The sequence below is a fragment of the Mastigoproctus giganteus genome, chromosome 4 (genome assembly GCF_048544385.1).
Source record: "Mastigoproctus giganteus isolate SK-2022 chromosome 4, ASM4854438v1, whole genome shotgun sequence".
Classification (NCBI taxonomy): domain Eukaryota; kingdom Metazoa; phylum Arthropoda; class Arachnida; order Uropygi; family Thelyphonidae; genus Mastigoproctus; species Mastigoproctus giganteus.
The window spans coordinates 164,587,883-164,606,251 of NC_143578.1; the positions used below are offsets into that span (position 1 = coordinate 164,587,883).

General features: G+C 37.8%; 1 protein-coding gene across 1 annotated transcript in view; it reads right to left on the minus strand.

Moving 5' to 3' along the window:
• The window catches only part of LOC150087163 (mediator of RNA polymerase II transcription subunit 22-like), a 32,024-nt gene extending 16,162 nt beyond the window's left edge, over nucleotides 1-15,862 (minus strand). Inside the window, exons 1-2 of the mRNA XM_090371862.1 lie at nucleotides 15,407-15,862; nucleotides 8-237 (exon numbers count right to left, since the gene is read on the minus strand). Of these exons, the coding sequence (XP_090227988.1) occupies nucleotides 8-217 (210 nt within the window). The 5' untranslated portion in view covers nucleotides 218-237; nucleotides 15,407-15,862. The remainder of the gene's footprint in view (nucleotides 1-7; nucleotides 238-15,406) is intronic.
• Between the last annotated feature and the right edge of the window lie 2,507 nt (nucleotides 15,863-18,369).

Genomic DNA, 18,369 nt, shown 5'->3' on the forward strand with positions numbered 1-18,369 from the left:
TACCTACAATATTTGCAGCCCTAACGTGCATCTCATATTGATCTTGCATTGTTTGAAGAGGCCTCTGTACTTGCCCATCTTCATCCTGGGCAATCCTTGCAAGTTTCACAATTTCTGTAAAATTATCGACCATAGACTTTATATCATCTTTCAACCTTTTATTATAGGACTTCAACAACGCTTCTTTGCTTTGGGATAGAACTTTGTGCTGAGACATTACGTTTTTTTAATCCTTATCTAGGGATCAAAGGAAAAAAAGAAATTGATATAATTTAATGAATCACACCCACATTTATAATCTACCAAGTATATATCTATTTATTTACAATTCAATAAGTAAATTACAAGATTTTCCTAAGGAGAAATCTTTTCTCCCCTCTGGATGGCCATTGTTTTAGCAATTTTTAGAAAAAAACCGTATTATTTTATGCAAAGAAGTGCATTTTATTCTTAATTACATTTTCGACCAGTTCATCAGAAATACTGTCCTATCTGTAACAAGATATCACCATCCCTATAGGTTTTTTAACTTTCCATCGTGTCCAAAAGACCTTCCTCGCAGGAAAGAGAAATTTTTCTAATAAAGAAAGTAGCTGTTGTTGTTATTTGGTTTTTAGGAGCATTAGCAACTACGGCCATATTGCTCCGGGGATATGTGGTGGTCATTCCCTGACCTTTCCGCATCCTCCGTATTTGGTGGTCACGGGCTCGAACCCCGGTCTAATCAAGAAGCGTGTGCTACGCACTGCCGCTCCTGCCCACCTGGCTACGGAGGCGCCAAAGAAAGTAGCATGTAATGGATTAAGCAAGCCAAGGTTTATTTAACCCATTATAAAATAAGGAGAGAATTCTTGCTATAACTACTAAATAACATAAAAAATTTAAACAGATTTAAAGATTTAAATACAAATTTACAAAAGATATTTAAAAAATGGTTTATTTTATTTAATTTAATATTTATAGCAAATAAATAAAACAAACAATTGTATAGTAAACAAAGTTTACTATACAATTTGGTTCTTTAGTTACTTATTATTAGTTACTTTTTCAGCTGCTCCATCTGAAAATTATCACAACAAATATCTGTCAATAGCCAGAAGACTTTCATATAAGACCCCCCTCCACTCTAATTCCTCTTGGTATATTCATACTTTTTAAATTCCTCACTTGCAAATAAGCACTGTGTCAATGAGTAAAAATTTATAATGGAGACTTTTGCTACAGATAAAATGTAACTAGAAAAGTGATTAGTTACATCATCAATTTGCTGTTGCTGTACATATTGACTGCCGAGTAGGGCAGAAGTGGAGTATTTATTCCAATCTGCTTTTTCTGAAATTCCAAGTAGTACATCTTGTTGTTGTGGTGGGCTTAATGACAAGTGCAGCTAAGGCCTAAATGTGTCTCTCTGTAATTCACTTGCAAATCTGATTATTAGCAGCACATTAATGTGTTAATCAAATACCATTATAAAGTTCAATCTGCCTAAGGAAGAAAAAAAGTTTTGTAAAATTTGCCGTATTTCCTAGAAGATGTTGCATCGTTGGAGAGCCTTGCAGGTTTGAAAGAGTCTGAAAAGTGGGACAGTCAATTAACATATATTTCACAGTGAGTTGGGTTCTACATGAAGTGCATTGGGGAGGACTTTTGCCCATAGGTAAATGAATATGGATAAGATATATAGCCAAAGTGTAAACATATGCTAATACAACTTCCTCTTGTCTGTTTCAGTGGGAGCTAGAAATCCATTTTTGCAGTTAATTTATAACTTGATGGAGTTTTACAAGTCTATTCTCTCCGTATCTCTGAGCCCTCGTGGGTAGCAATTGGTAGGATCACCGTCCTCCCCACATCAGGTGGAAAATATCTGAGTTCGAATCCCATTGATGATGGGAAAAGTTTTTATGGGTCTTTTTCACAATGTGGCTGAGTTAGTCAGTCTCAGGCAGCATGGTTTATATCCCGGAAATTCAGGTTTTTCGTCCAGCAAACAGAAAATTGACCTCAGAACACATGCCATTTACAGACAACATAGACAGAGCAACATGGCCTTAGTTGCCAGTGCTCCTAAAATTCAATAACAGCTGTATTTGTGCCCATTCAAGATCGTGCACTTTTTTGAATTATGCTCTTAAAATCCATGTAGGGAACTAGGGAAGGAGGCAGAGAGAAATGGTCAGTTCATTTCTCTGCCTGACCTGCTGTTCAATTTCCCAGAATAACAGTGTCCTGGTATCCAGCAGTGTTATTTCTATATTGCGTTCTTGACAGTGCTAAAGGTGACTCGATGTCTTTCAATACTGATGTGAAGAGGCCTGATGTAGCTGAGTTGTCAGCACAAATGTAGTAGCACACACTTTTTGAGTGGACTGGGGTTCAAGCCCATGACTGATAAATATGATTAATATTTGTATTGATTGATTTATTGTAAACTCCACTGACCTGGTGGTCGTGTAGGAGTATAAACAAGAACATTTTTTTATTATTTTGAATGGCCAATAATGCATTGAGGAAATCTGTAAAAATTATGGCTGGTCATAAGGAAAGACTGCAGATTTTTATCAAGGCTAGCTGGATTGCATACTTCTCAGCTGTCAGTATGCTACATTCCAGGGGTAGTGAAATACTGTCTGTAAAGAAAAGAAAAGTGGTTGCTGCGTCTATATAGTTGTCAGATTTTGCACCATCGGTGTATATTATGCATTTATGGAAATTTTCTGATGTATGGACAGCATGCAGTTGTTGGAAACTATAGGCTGGCAAACTATTCCCCATTGTGAAGGAGTCATCAGTGAGGAATAAGTCTCCATGGCAGATCAGGCAAGTAAGTATCCTGATGGATGCTGCTGAAATCCAATTTCCAGTTAAGGTTGTTGTTTCAGATGAAGTCCTGCAGACCGAGGCTCTCTAGATTTGCCTCATAGCAAGGAAACCATTGAAGATCGAAGATATAGTTCCAAAGTGGATGAGCAGGAAAGCTTTGTATCTTTGCAGCACATAGACATAAAGGTTTTGCCTTCTAGGATATAATGGGGGTTCGTTAGCTTCAATATATAAACTGTGCACTGGGAAAATCTTAAAAGCTCCAAGAGCTGTCTGAAGAGCACTGTGCTGAATGGTGTTAAGTCATTGCAAAACGCTTATCCTGGCTGAGGCATATGCCAGAGATTTGTAATCAAGTTGTAATCTGATTAATGCCTTATAGAGATGTAAAAGATTAATATTTTTGATTAATTGATAATACTGTAATAAGTTAACAGATTCCTAATACAGTGCTTCGTATTACGCTATCTAGTTTTACTTTATATCATACACTATCAGTTTGAGATATATATACAGTATGCTATTTCCAGGGGTGCGTTATACCTTCATGGGGGCCCAAGGCAAAATGGAATTTGGGGGCCCCATATAAAGAAGAAACAAATAACATTTTCATTTCATTTTATTGTGACAACAAAACAAATTATATGACATAAGAAAAATATCAAATCCGGAAGAATAATTCAGAAATAATACATACACTTAAACTAATAAATATTTTTATACTTATGTGGAGTTTTTGTGCTGAGAAATTGTATAATACCTCATTTTAATCAATCCTGTTTGTAATATCATTCTCAATACAAATTATTGCCAAATTACTTAATTTTTCTTGTCAAAGTGAATTTCTAATATAATTCTTAACTCTTTTAAGCACAGAGAATGATCATTCTGCTGATGCGTTCAAAACAGGAATTGACAAAAATAATTTTAAAATTCTGTCCACATTACGAAAAGTTGATATTAGTCCTCCTTAAATTGCTTCGTACATTAAAGAAGGTGAATATAAATACAAATGGAGGCCATGAGTTTATCACTATATATCGGGTATCGGCTGTATTTGTTAATATAAAACAAAATTAAATACGCTATTTAAGGTAAAATCTTATCAAAAAAGTTCAGCTCTGTTTTCTTCTGTCATTCAATATTTAATGTTCTTACACTCGTTTTTTAAGTTAATTACGCATTAAAATTAAAAACTGCTGAATTATTCCGCTGCACTCAGTTCTGCTTGGACATTCACCTCAAGACTGGTTGATAAGATTGTGGCTACCTTCTCCCTGCTACTTAGGGTGTTCACACGTGACCGCTTACCTGGAACTAGCAGCAAACATGCAGCTAAAGCTTCTCACAGGCTATGAACACATAGAAACAAGTGACCAGTGCAACTTCTCGGTATGAACACAGAAAACAGTTGACAAGTGCAACTTCTCTGTATGTGATTTGGTAGGTTTATGGGTGCCAATGAATTGCAGAACATTAATCCCTTTAGCTCTTGGGTAAACTAAAATTGACCACTAAATTGCCAATCAAGCCCACCTGCAATTCAGCGGGTGTCCAGTAATTTTCAGGTGAAAACTTATCAAGAGATAAATAATTATGGAGAAAAGAGTGGCTGGTTTACTAATGCCCATCGCAGAACATTTTGATAAAATGTTCATTGGAATGCGCACTGAAATAATTGAAAGTGGAAGGGAAAAATATTTTTGCAGGTGAACGATTTATTAAGATTATTACTATATTTAATACCACTCATATACCATGTGAAATTAATAATATAGTTTATTAAACAATTGCATAAACCACTATACATTAAGTGACGTTTCAGGCATCTTGCCAATACCCATCATCAGACCATTCAACAAGATGCCTGAAACGTCACCTTTATGCTTAATAAAGTATATTATTAATTTCACGTGGTATAAAATATAGTAATAATATTAACAAATTTATATTTGTTCGCAAAAATATTTTTCTATTCCAGTTTCAATTATTATCATAGTCTATGAGAAGCTTTAGCTGCATTTCACTACTAGTTCCAGATAAGCAGTCACCTGCATTCCACGTGTCGACACCTTAAGCGTAAAGCTATCAGGGGCGCTGGTTCCATACAAGGCAGTCTTTTTAAGTTTTAAGAGGCAAAAAAAAAAAAAAAAAAACATCTTCCTAGGGCCCTATCTGCCTTTCTGTCTTTTTTGCCTATTGGATAATGTGCCCCTGGCTATTTCTTATTGACTAGTTCAACAATATTGGCACCAACACCGGGTGTCGTAACTTCCAAAAATCACTGGTTAAATTCAAAACAAGAAGCTAACGAATGCTACTAAATCTATTTAATATCTCTGTAAAACACAATGTAGTATGTTAATTAATGAAGAATACAGTAAAAATTTAAAATACTTATCCCTTTACAGCAGCCAAAAATCCACCGACTTGTTCTCTTCTGCGACCAGAGCGCCCTGATATGGTGTCAAAGGCTTTTTCAATATCTAGTGATACCATCATCAAATGCTGTCTCTTAACAAATGTGTTGCAGATGTTAGCTTCAGCTCTGGTATGCACATCTAAGGGGGATTTGTTATTTCAAAAAGCAGTATTGATGGTCAACCAAAATCAATATGTGTACGATGTACCATCCTTTTTAGCACCTTTCCTAAAGGGCTGGTAAGGGAGATTGGTCTGTAATTATTTGGCAAGGAAGGGTTTTCCCTGAATTTGGAAGGCTAACACAATCGAATTACAAGAATTGGGATATGCATTTTTTCTAAAGATAGAATTGTAAAAGATCAATAGGCAGTTAAGATGTTGTCTCATTGATATGTGCCGACCGGGCTAGCCGAGTGGGTAAAGTACCTGCCCGGCAACCCAAAGGTCGCGGGTTCGATTCCCGCCTCGGGCTTGGATCAAAGTACTGCAAAAACCTTGGGAGGTGCAATATGGCCACAGAAGCCGATGCGCCAACAACTACCAAATCAAAAAAAAAAAAAAAAATCATTGATATGTTGCAGTATGATGTAGCAGATGCTATAAGGGCCTGCAGCATTGCTAGAAGAGTTATGCAAGGACTATTTAAGTTCTGTTAATGTGAAAGTTTGATTATATAGATAGCATGCTGTAGTAGCAAAATTGATCTCGTATTGCTTTGCTCAGCAAAAGATTTAATATATTGATTTTTGAATTGACACAGGCACGACAAAAGGCATCGAGTGGCCTTTATGATTTAATAGCTACAGAGATTAGAAGCACAAGTATTACAGCAATATGAGCTACCCAGTTTTTGTCTTGCCAATCTTGCAGCCAAAATAACAGTTGTATGCTTTTTTTTTTTTTTTAATTATTGGATTAATGGCATGCTTCTGTGATACAAATGTCACTTCACCACAAACATAAAAATTATTGGCCCTATTATGTGGCATGCTAAATTAAGTTTCTGTTCAGCTGAAAACAACAAGTGTAGTACAGACTCAGCCAGGCTCCGACTGACTGATGCATCTAGACAGGAAATAGTGACAGCAAAATGGCTGCAGTGTTTCCACACAAACTGTATCTCGAGACCAAATTTCCCCAAAAATCAAGCAAAAACATGCTGATACAGTATCATCAAAATTAGAGCTAATAATCCATTTTAATTGTGATATTCGTATTTAGCACATTAATATTAGTTGAAATTGACTAATTTTATTACTGAAATATTTTAGCTGTTGACCAGTGTTATTGGAGCAGATGGACAGGTGCTGTGAGGATTTTATTTTTTTGCTGAAGTTTTATAAGCTTCCTTTCTTGCATCATATTCTACTACTCACAATAATAATAATTAGCAGGTGAAATGGAAACCCACATTAATAACAAACTAGTTTGGAATTAAATTATTAAAGGGGTTAGGCAAGCTAAAACAGAGAACTCCTTGGCTAGGAACATAAAGAAAAGTAGCAAGAATTCTTTGTTTGTTAACACTAGAAGGAAAGAGACATGCAAAATTGGCCCACTAATTATGAATGGCATAACTACTGATGATTCTGTTCGGGTTGCTGACAAATCAAATATTTTCCATCTACATTCCTGAGTGAAGATGTTTTTAGGGTGGGAACTAGGAGCTAAATAATTTTGTTGTGGCAGAGAAGAAAGCAGAAGGGAAATTTTCTGAAGCTAAAAGTAAATAAGGCACCTAAGACTGTGGAAATCTATCCAGTTACATCAGAGGAAGCAGCAAAAAGGTAAGCAAACACTGCAATAATCATGAGAGTATCCTTGGATTTGGAAGCATTGTTGAGGCCATTTTATGTCATGGAGTTGGGTATATTCTCTTATTAATTCATCATGTTCACCTCTCCACTTAAATACTTTATCTAATACCCCCAAAAAACTTTTTTCTTCCTCTTGAATTGGCCCCATGCCAAAAAGGTTGCCCATCACCCTCTTAGGTGATGAGAGGTGGTGGTTTTTACTTCTAGTTTTTCTTTCAGTGTTTAGGGTAAAAATGGTTGCACACAACCACTCTCAGTGTGGATGATATGTAATTCTGTTACATGCCACTTACCTGAGTTGACCATGTGCTGATTTCCTAAGGTCAGGGATAAGAGGAAAATTATTATTACTACTCATATTATTTCTTCCTGATTGGGGATTCCACGATGTGACGGGTATTGCTACCAAATACACAGGGTGGTTGTTGTTGTCATGTCTGGTGTTACTGTTGGTTGAGGAACTCTCTGACTGCCCTACAGGTGTTCAGGATTGCGACTTTCTGGAGTTCCTTGTAGGTGTTCGCTGGGAGACCTATTGCTGCTAGGCTGTTATGTAGGGTCTTTGGCACACATGTGGTTGACACGATGATTGGTATGGTCGTTACTTGCATATGCCACATCTCTTTGATCTCCTGCCTTAGGTTAGTGTACTACCTGATTTTTTCCCCATGGGTTTTCTGCAGGTTGCCAGTGTTGGGTACTGTTATGTCAATCAGACAGGTAGCCTTTTACTTCTTGTCCACAAGGGTTATGTCCGGTCTGTTGTGCAGGATAGTCCTGTCTGTTATTATGATGCGGTCCCAGTATAGCCTGTGGGTTGGAGTCTCTAGTACTGCCTGGGGTTCATACTTGTAGTACGGTACACTTTCTTTGATCAGCTGGTATTTCCTTGCTAACTTCTGATGTATTATCCTGGCTAACTACTCATGTCTATGAGTGTACTCAGTCTGGGTGATCACATTGCACCCTGTGGTGATGTGTTGGATCGTTTCTGAGACCAGGTGGCATTGTCGACATGTGTTATCAGACATGCCAGGCTCCTTGGCAATGTATTTTCTATAGTTTCTGGTGTTGATTACCTGGTCTTGGATGGTAAGCATTAATCCTTCGGTCTCGGGGAAGAGTGTCCCGCTCGTGAGCCATGCATTGGAAGCTATTTTATCTATGTGATCTTGATGGAGATCGCTGTAGTGTCTTCTCTGCCCACGTTTCTACCTTCATTTGTACCTCCTGGTTGGTGGGGAGAACTTGCTTAGATTGAGTGGGGTATATCGCTTGTCTATCTTTCTTATGGCCTGCTGGAGTGCTGCTGTATGTTTCTGAAAGTAATCCTTCAGGTTAACTATCGCTGTCTTCTGTTGCTCAATGAGGTCTATCAGGCCCCTTCCTCCTTCTTTCCAGGCAATTGTCAGTCTCTCCAAGGCAGATTTCAGGTGGTGTTGGTGGCTCTTGGTCATCACTGTCCTTGTCTTTCTCATGATATCCTCTAGCTCAGTGCAAGTTCAATCTATGACCCCGAAGGAGTATGTTAGCACTGGGACTACATAGGTGTTTATGGCTTTAACTGTGTTCACTGCGTTCAGCTTTGCTTTCAGCAGGCTTCTGAGTCTCTGATGGTATTTTTCAGTCATCATCATCATCATCATCAGCCATTTTCAATCCACTGCAGGATGAAGGCCTCTCCAGCAACTTTCCAGTTCCTTCTGTTTTGAGCACTGGCCATCCATTTACTACCCAAAAACTCATGAATTTCATCTATCCATCTCCGCCTTTGTCTTCCAGGTTTTCTTCTAGCTCCTCTTGGGTACCATTCTGTTATTTTCTTAGTCCATCTGTCATCATGTCTTCGAGCTATGTGTCCTGCCCAAGACCATTTTAGTTCTTTAGTTTTGATAAGAATGTCTTTTACTTGAGTTTACTGCCTAATCCATGTGTTTCTCTTCTTATCTAACAGTCTGATTCCCAATATAATTCGTTCCATTCTTCCGTGTAGTTCTCGGCTTCTCTTCCATTCTTTTGGTGAGTGCCCAAGTTTCACTTCCATAAGTCATGGTGGGGAGTATACATTGATTCATTATTTTACGTTTCAGACAAACTGGGATATTGCTCTTCAGTATGTGACTATATTTCCTCAATGCTATCCATCCAAAATTTATTCTTCTCTTGACTTCCAGCCATTTATCATTATTACAGCTAATAACTTGTCCCAGATAAGTATATGACTCCACCTTTTCAATTACTGCTCCTTCAATCATTATTTCCCTTTCCGTGGCATACTTGTTCATCATTACTTTTGTTTTAGCCATATTCATCTTTAGTCCAAAATCCTTACTAGCTGTGCATAACTGATTAAGATTTTCCTCTAATTCTTTGGGATCATGGCTTATGACCACAATGCCATCTGCAAATCGTAAATGGTTTAGGTACTCTAGGTTCACATTGACTCCTTTCTGCAACCAGTCTAATCTTCTGAAAGCTTCATCAAGGGCAGCAGTAAACAGCTTCGGAGATATTGCGTCTCCTTGTCGAACTCCTTTCTCGATTTTAAATTTGCTACTGTCTTTGTCTAGTCTAATAAAGAAGGTAGCACTCTCATATATTTTCTTCAAAATCATAATATATGGGGTATCTATGCCTTGTCTTTCCAGTGCCCGAAACTTTGCGTTATGCTGTATGGAGTCAAATGCCTTTTCATAATCCACAAATGCCAGGCATAATGGTGTTTTATATTCATTTGCTTTCTCCATTAGCTGTGATATTACGTGAAGGTGATCCATAGTTGAGAATCCTGTCCTAAAGCCAGCTTGCTCTTTCAGTTGATTCTCATCAAGTATTCTTTCTAATCTGTTAGTAATGACCCTTGTGAACAACTTGTAGATGTGAGATAACAAGCTAATTGGTCTATAATTTCCAATTTCTGATTTATCTCCTTTCTTATGCAGCAAAACTATGATTGCATTATTCCACTGCTTAGGCGTCACACCTTTTCTAATGCACTTTGTGAAGAGCCTTGCCAGTTTTTGTGTTATGTCTCTTCCTCCCAATTTTAACAACTCTACAGTAACTTCATCTTCCCCCGGGGATTTCCAATTCTTCAATTTCTTCAATGCATGTTCTACCTCATCAGGAAGAATATCGGGTATGTTGTATGTGTTGCTACTTTGCAATCCATCTTCCCCATCTGCTGGTATCATTCCCTCGCTCCTTGTATAATTCTCTATAGTAGTCTTCTGCTATTTGAATTATGCCTTCTCTGCTGTTTATAAGTACACCATCGCTATTCTTCAGTTTCAGTATCATTTGTCTTTCTGTATTACTGCTCGTGGCTGCTGATTTAAATCCTTTGTTTTCCCTTAATGCTTGTTCTACTTTTCTTGTGTTAAATCTTCTTATGTCCTCTCGGAGTCTCTTTCTAATGGCTTTGCATAACTCAATATACTCAATTTTCTCCCTGTCAGTGTTTTTCTTGATCTTCATTTGTCGTCTTCGATTCATCATGACAAGTGTTTCTTGACTTATTTTTTTTTCTTCTTTGGATTTCTGCTTCCCTATAGGTTTCTTGGGCTTTATCACTTTCAAAAAGTTGTAATATTCCTCGTCGATATCTTGGTCCTGAACAGTCTGCAGAAGCTCAAACTTGTTCTTAAGTTCCAGTACATACTGCTTTTTCTCCTCCTCTGTTATCTCAAAGACCTTTGTATTATTTACTCGAGTCAGTTTTTTCCTTTCCTACATCTATACCAAGTGTACATCTTACCATTCTGTGATCACTTCCAACATTTACCTTATTCAGGACGGTAACATCATTCACAATATATCTTCTGTTAGTGAGGATGAAGTCGATTTCATTAGTTGTTAATCCATTTGGACTCTTCCATGTCCACTTTCTGTTCACCCTTTTCTTGAAAAAAGTGTTCATTACTGACAGCCCTTGAGATTCTGCAAATTCCACAAATCTTTCACCAATTCCAAAATTTCCTATAGTTCCTCTTTCTGCGCTGTTTTGCCTTTTCCCAACCTTAGCATTGAAGTCCCCCATAATAATAGTGTAGTGGGTTTTCTGCTCATCTAGAAGACTCTCAATTTCAGTGTACATTTCTTCAACCTCTTCATCATCATGGCTCGATGTTGGTGCATAAATCATTATAATCTTTAGCTTGTACCTCTTAGAAATCTTGAGTATTAGTCTTGACACCCTTGGTGATGCACTTTTGAATTCCAAAATGTTGTTTTTAAAATCTTTATGGACCAGAAACCCAACTCCACCTTCACTCCTTTCACTGTTTCCATTGGTGTACAGCAGATTTCCACTTGATAAACTTATAAGTGATTCATTTCTTCTTCTTGTTTCAGCCAAACCGATGATATTCCAATTCACATTTTCTAATTCCTTTTCCAGCTCTAATCTCCTGTCTTCACCGATGAGTGATCGTATGTTTCAGTCAGGCAGGCCTTAATTTCCTTGTACTGTAACTGCTGAGCCTGCATCATCCCAAAGTATTTGTACGCCGCTTTCTCTGCAATGGCTTCGATCTCTTTACCAGTCTGCAGTTGGTAGTTTCGGTTGACTAATTTTCCCTGGTGCAATCCGTGGGTCTTGCATTTGTCTAGACCAAATTCCATTCTAATATCATTGCTGAATTCTTCGGTGATCTGGAGTAGTTGCTGGAGGTGCTTCTCGGTTCCCGGGTAGAACTTGATGTCATCCATGTACATCAGGTGGGTGAGGGTGTACAGGTTCTTCCTTCTTTGAAGTTATATCCGTACTTGCTACTGTTGAGCATGGTGGATAGTGAGTTAAGTGCTAGACAGAACCACAATGGGCTTAGGGCTCCCTGAAAGATTCCTCTCCCGGTGGGGATCGGCCAGGTTGTGATGTTTTCCACCTTAATGGCGTTACTCCATTTCGGCATTGTTTCTCCTAGGAAGTTTGTCACTATCGAATTAACTTTGTAATGTTCAGCAGCTCTATTAGACAGCTATGAGGCATGGAGTCGAAGGCCTTGCGGTAAGTGATGTAGGCTGCGTATATGTTGCGATGCTTCTTGTAGGCTTGCTCCATAACCGCAGCATCTATGGTTAATTGCTCCTTGCATTCTTTGCTCGGCCACTTGCATCCTTTCTGCTGTTCGGCCATTATGTTCTGGCTCTCCAAGTGGTCTGATATCTTTCTGTTTATGCAGCTGGTCAGGATCTTGTACATTGTTGGAAAGCAGGTGAGTGGCCTATATTTCGCCAGGTTTCTTGTATCTTTGTCTTTAGGCTTCAGATATGCGATTCCTTGAGTGAGAAACTTCGGGATTGTCTCTGGGTGCCTTACCATTCGGATGTACTGCTCTACCAGGTGCTTGTGTGTGTAAGTGAGCTTCTTGCCAGCAGTTGTGGAAGTTATCTATTCCTGGAGTTCACCAGTTGCGAGAGTTCTGTTTTACTTCTTCCCGAATATCCCACCCTCTCATTTCTTGTACATCCTATTCTTGCATTCTAGTTCTATCCAGGGGGCTTGGCTATTATGTCTTACTTCCCTGCTCCATATGTTTCCCCAGAACTCCTCAATTGCCTTCTGCTCGGGTGGTCCGTTCCCTTCTTTCCCATCTTCTCTGAGACTCCTGTAGAAGCCTCTTTGGTCCTCATCAAAGATTCAGTTGTTTATTTTCCTCTTCGAGCTCTCTTTGTATCAGCATAGTCTTTTGCTGAGTGCAAGGAGGTTCTGTTTCAATGTGTCCAAGTACTCTCCTATTCTCTGGTTTTTTTGTCTCATGTTTTCTGTGGACGCTGTCTCTCTAGAGGATGCTCATCACTTTTCCAATAAATTTCTTAGTCCTATTGCCCCGTTGTTACTCGGTCAATTGGCTTATCTTGACTCTTAATTCTTCTATCTTCTTTCCAAACTGGTGCTTCCCTCTGTTTTCGGTTCTTCTGCTGCTGGTCTCTTGTTTCTCTTCCATTAATCCTCATAGCTGCTACTGCAGCACAATACACAGCTGTGTGGATAGCCTTATTATTGTATATTATTATATGCTTTTTTTTGTATTTATTTTACGAAACTAATACTTGTATCACATAACATGAAGTTTTAAACAATTCAAAAATTAATTAAAAATTCAAAAAAACAATTAAAAAATGAATAAAAAATTAATGTAGATTTTGAAAAATGATTTTTCTTCCTCTAATTTCTGGAGTGTATCATACGGAAGTATTTTATGTATCATATTGAGGTAAATTTCTCTTATTCCTCTGCAAAAGGGGCTCACATCTGGTGAGTATGGGCTTGGCGCACACAGGGTCCTGAGCTGGATATCATCATTATTCTCTTTTTTGGGGTGATTCCCTTCTACTTCTGACTCTCTCTCTCTCTCTCTCTCTCTCTCTCTCTCTCTCTCAGGGTAATTCAGAATTTTTTTTTCTTTTTTGGCTGGTGAAGCATAAGCCTCAAGCTTCCTTGCACCATATGGTTAATAATAATATTAATAATAATAAATATTGATATGAACGTAGAATGTATTGAGTACCATAACTCTGTTATATACTATCAAATTCATATTTTAAACTCTTGTTGAGGAAGGAAAATCGTTTTTAAAAATTTACGTTAATTAATTTTTTATTAATTTTTAATTAATTTTTAAATTATTTTCAATTTAGTTTTTACCATAATCATTTTGCATTAATCTTTTATTCGTTTTAATTTCTGTAGAGTATCATACGGAAGTGCTCTACATATCATATTGAGGTAAATTTCTCTTATTTTTCTACAAATATTGATATCAACATAAAACGTATTGAGCATCATAGCTCTGCTATGATGCGCAATACGTTCAACATGCTATCAAATTTAAACAACTATGAACTGATGATAAGGTTCTAAATTGAAAATTTATAAATGTGTACAAGTAAATAATTATCACAAAGTAGCCATAAATGTATATTTTAAAATTTCTGTACACCCTCCTAGCCCACTTGCTGTACAGGGGGTGAACCTTGTGTTAATAAACTGATAGTAAGTAAGTAAAATGTTACAACTTTTCTCTTTGGTATCATTTAGCAAATTATTTTTTTCTAGTTACAAAGTAATATAAAAAATATCAATTTCACATAAAAAAATAAGATATTGAATGGATTAACTTTCCAGTTATTGACTGAAACTTGTGGGTTGGTCACTCACTCACTCACACACTGGCAAGACTTTTGTGGATTTATTGGATGACCGTTTTATACAGCATTGTTAGAGAGGCAACAAGAGGAAGCTATACTGTTGATCTGGTTATCAGCAGCAATTCTTCGTGCATTAAGAATCTGAAGGTAAGAGATCCACTGGGTGGCATGATCAAAAAAAATGATATGCAATTTACTTAATGATATAACTACTGCCAAGGGTAAAGGGAAGAGGTTTTGCTTTCAAAACCGCTTCCCTTTACCAAAACCTTTTTTGAGAATTAAATAGATTTTAAATTCTATGCAGTAGGAAAAACTGATGATGTTACTAATATTAAAAAAATGACAAGCATTCAGGGAAGTAATTGTAGACTTTTCACACTAACTAAGAAATACTATTCATGGATTAGACATAAATGGATGTCAAATGAACTGATAAAACTTGTGGCAGAAAGGAAAAATGAATGGGATGCATATAAATTATCAGGTGGCACAGAAGCCTACGATAGATATAAACTACTCTGTAATCATGTCGCAAATATGGTTAAGCAAGTTAAGGCAGATAACAAGAAGTTTCTGGCAAAGATTGCAAAGAAAATCAGCAGATACTTTAATTATATTAACGCTAGAAGGAAGGGATTTAATCACATTGATCCACTTGGTGATGACAGTTTAACTGTTAAGAGTCCATCCTGCTCAGGTTGCTGATAAACTGAATAAGTATTTTGCATCTGTATGCAAAATAATTATTCACACATACTGCTTCGGGATATGCGGTGGTCATTCCCTGACCTTTCCGCATCCTCCGTATTTGGTGGTGACGGGCTCGAACCCCGGTCTAATCAAGAAGCGTGTGCTACGCACTGCTGCTCCTTCCCACCTGGATACGGAGGCGCCAGATTCAGTTGCACAATATACACTAATCAGGGACCGTGTGTGCTACGCTAAACTCACGATTCAACGCATCATCATCTTATCTAGTTATGATGATACGTAATACACGGAATCATCATAGGTTACTTTTTTTCCTCACCTCCTGGTTGGAACAACAGTTTCCAACACCTATCTGCCGAGTTTTAATTTTATTATTTTGAATACAATCTAAATTAGTCTTTCAAATTAATAATGTGAAAAATTATTAAAAGTGGTTCTTAATAAAAAAAATATACAAGCTGCCCAAAATACCTTACCTCAAGGTTAAGCTTCCAGACGAAACTGAAATACCCTCACTACTCCGACAGGCATGGAGAAAAATAATAATAAAAACATTTAAATATATTGCAGTAATTTCCTAAGCATTTGGGTTGACCAGAGACTTCGAGTAATTGTATTTGTAAACAACAAAGCAGAAAGGAAAATGGGAAATCTCTCGAACGCGCATGTGAAGGAGCGCTACAATGAACAGAGCAGTAACTACTCTAGTAACGTAGTAGTGGCAATTCGCTTACACGTTCTAAGTCAAAATAATTCACAGTTAAATTAAAAAGCCACAAGGGCTAAGAATAAAAGTTACAATTATTAAAGCAAGGGCAATCCACAGAGATAGTAAATATATTTACTACAGCTACAAAGTAATATTCCGCTACAGCTTTGGAACTGTTTTAACATCACCTTTCAACTGCCATCTCTGTTGGTTACTACTCTACACGTTTACCGACGCACACCGGTTACCAGAGGGCGTTTTTTTTCATGTGATTTTTTCAGTGCTTAATATTCTAAAAACAATATGCTTGCTTGATAGCAGCAGTACAGTACACTGTCGAAACAACAGCACCCCAAATAACAGAACATTCGAAGTGACGGCATATTGAGATCTGATGTTTACATACAGCACAGATGTTTTGCAGTGGCGAAAAAAGAAAACAAGTCACTCAGGTTTCTGACAAACTGAATAAGTATTTTGCATCTGTATTCAAACTCTGAGAGGGAACTCAAGAGTTTGATTCTGTGATAACTGAGAGAAAAGTGGAAGAGAAATTGTTAAGCTAAACATAAAAAAGGCACTTGGGGTAGATGGGATCTATCCAATTATATTAAGGGAAGCAGCAAATGAAGTAAGCAAACCCTAAGCCATAATGAGAGCATCTTTTAAATACAAAACTGTATACAGTATTTGTTTACGTTCACCATTTTGAAAGTGATTTCTCTTCTTGGAAAAAAAAAAAAAAAAAACTATTATATTTAGACAACCCGAATAATTAGATTCATCTGCCGTGCAGTGTGTTCTATGGTTGGTTCGTCTGTTTGCTGGACGAATAACCCCAGTTTCTTGGGAAAAAAAAAAAAACTTGCTATCTACGCCTGAGACCGACTAACTCTGTACTGATATTATTATTATTGTTGTTGCTCTTATATTATTTCTCCCTGACTGGGGGGAGGGCGATTCCACCTCGTGACGGGTATTGCTACCAAGTACACAGGGTGGTTGTTGTTGTTGTTGTTATGTCTGGTGTTACTGTTGGTCGAGGAACTCTCTGACTGTCCTACTGGTGTTCAGGATTGCTACTTTCTGGAATTCTTTGTAGGTGTTCGCGGGAGACCTATTGCTGCTAGGCTGTTATGTAGGGTCTTTGGCACTGATTGACAAGATGATCGGGATGGTTGTTACTTGTTGCATAATTATTATTATTATTATTATTTGCAGGGCGCTGGGATCGCAGAACAGTACGGACGGTGGATTTTTGGCTGCTGTGAAGGGATAATTATTTTTTAATTTTTAACGTATTCTTCGTTATTTAACATAGTACATTGTGTTTTACGTTGATATTAAATAGGTTTAGTAGCGTTCGTTAGCTTCTTATTTTGAATTTAACCAGGGATTTTTGAAAGTTACGACTCCCGGTGTTGGCGCCAATATTGTTGAACCAGCCGCCATATTGTAGTCAATAATAAATAACTTAACGTATATATAATTCGAACTGATAGCGCAAGGTATAAAATTAAACTAGATAGCGTAATACGAAGCACTGTATTAGGAATCTTTTAGCTTATTATAGTATTATCAATTAATCAAAAATATTATTAATCTTATTAAATTTCATTGTTAATTTAATTTCTCCCCAGGGCCACAGAGTGCTGTGGCTTTGGGGAGAAACGAAGGGGGCCATTCTCCAACGCATCACAGTCTCAAAAAATGTGCGAAATGTGAAATGTTTGCCGATCTTTCTAAAACACGACGATCTAGCTAAGGGGGAGCCTTTGTGTGTGTGTTAGGTGTCTGGAGTGTCAAGAAATTAGACGCCAACTGAGCGTTCTGATGGGCGTCTATGGGAGCCTGAGGTGTAAGGTAAATGCCCTCGAAGAAATTAATAATGAGGGGCTCTCAGCTGCCCAGCACAACGACAGAGCTCACTCCTGTGCATCAGGCAACACAGACAACAATCTCCAAGGCAGAATGCGCTGGTCTCAAAGGAACTAGTTATTGTTGGTGACTCTATTGTCAGGGAGACGGGGAATATACTATGTAAGAAGGATAAATGAAATAGGACCAGGGTATGTCTGCCAGGGGCAAAACTTGATGACGTTGTAGGCAGATATCTTTTCAGAGCACAAAAGGTGATATTGTTGTACACGTTGGAACTAATGACATTAAGAGTAAGAGAGCAGCAGATTTACTGAACAAGTACAGGTCACTGTTGAAAAAAAGTCGCGAGTTAGGGCTGAATGTGAAAGTGTCTGCAATTCTGCCAAGACAAGATAGGAGGGAGTATATGATGAGAGCCTTGTCAATCAATTCGGCCCTGGAGAGATTGTGCAAGGCTCAAGGGGTAGACTTTTTTCAGCCTGGGTTGTGTTTGTTGACAGGAGAGACTGCTTCTACAGGGATGGGGTACACTTAAATAGAAAGGGTTCAAGAATATTTGCTGATGCTATCGAGGCAGTGTTAGGTGGTCGGAAAACTACTAGCGTGGGGGTTACACAGACTAAAAGTTTAACTGTGGCCTCAGGCAGAGACAAAAGTGATTCTTGTACTGCTTCTATTAGAATGGGCAGCAGACTGGAAAGCAAGGTAATGGAGATTTCCAGGACTGCTGGGAGTCATAGTAGAACAAGTAAATACATGGGCTGTGTTAGGGTGGCTAGGAGCAGGAACAGGTGCATGTATACTTGCATGTACACCAATGCTAGGAGTATAGTTAATAAATTTGATGAG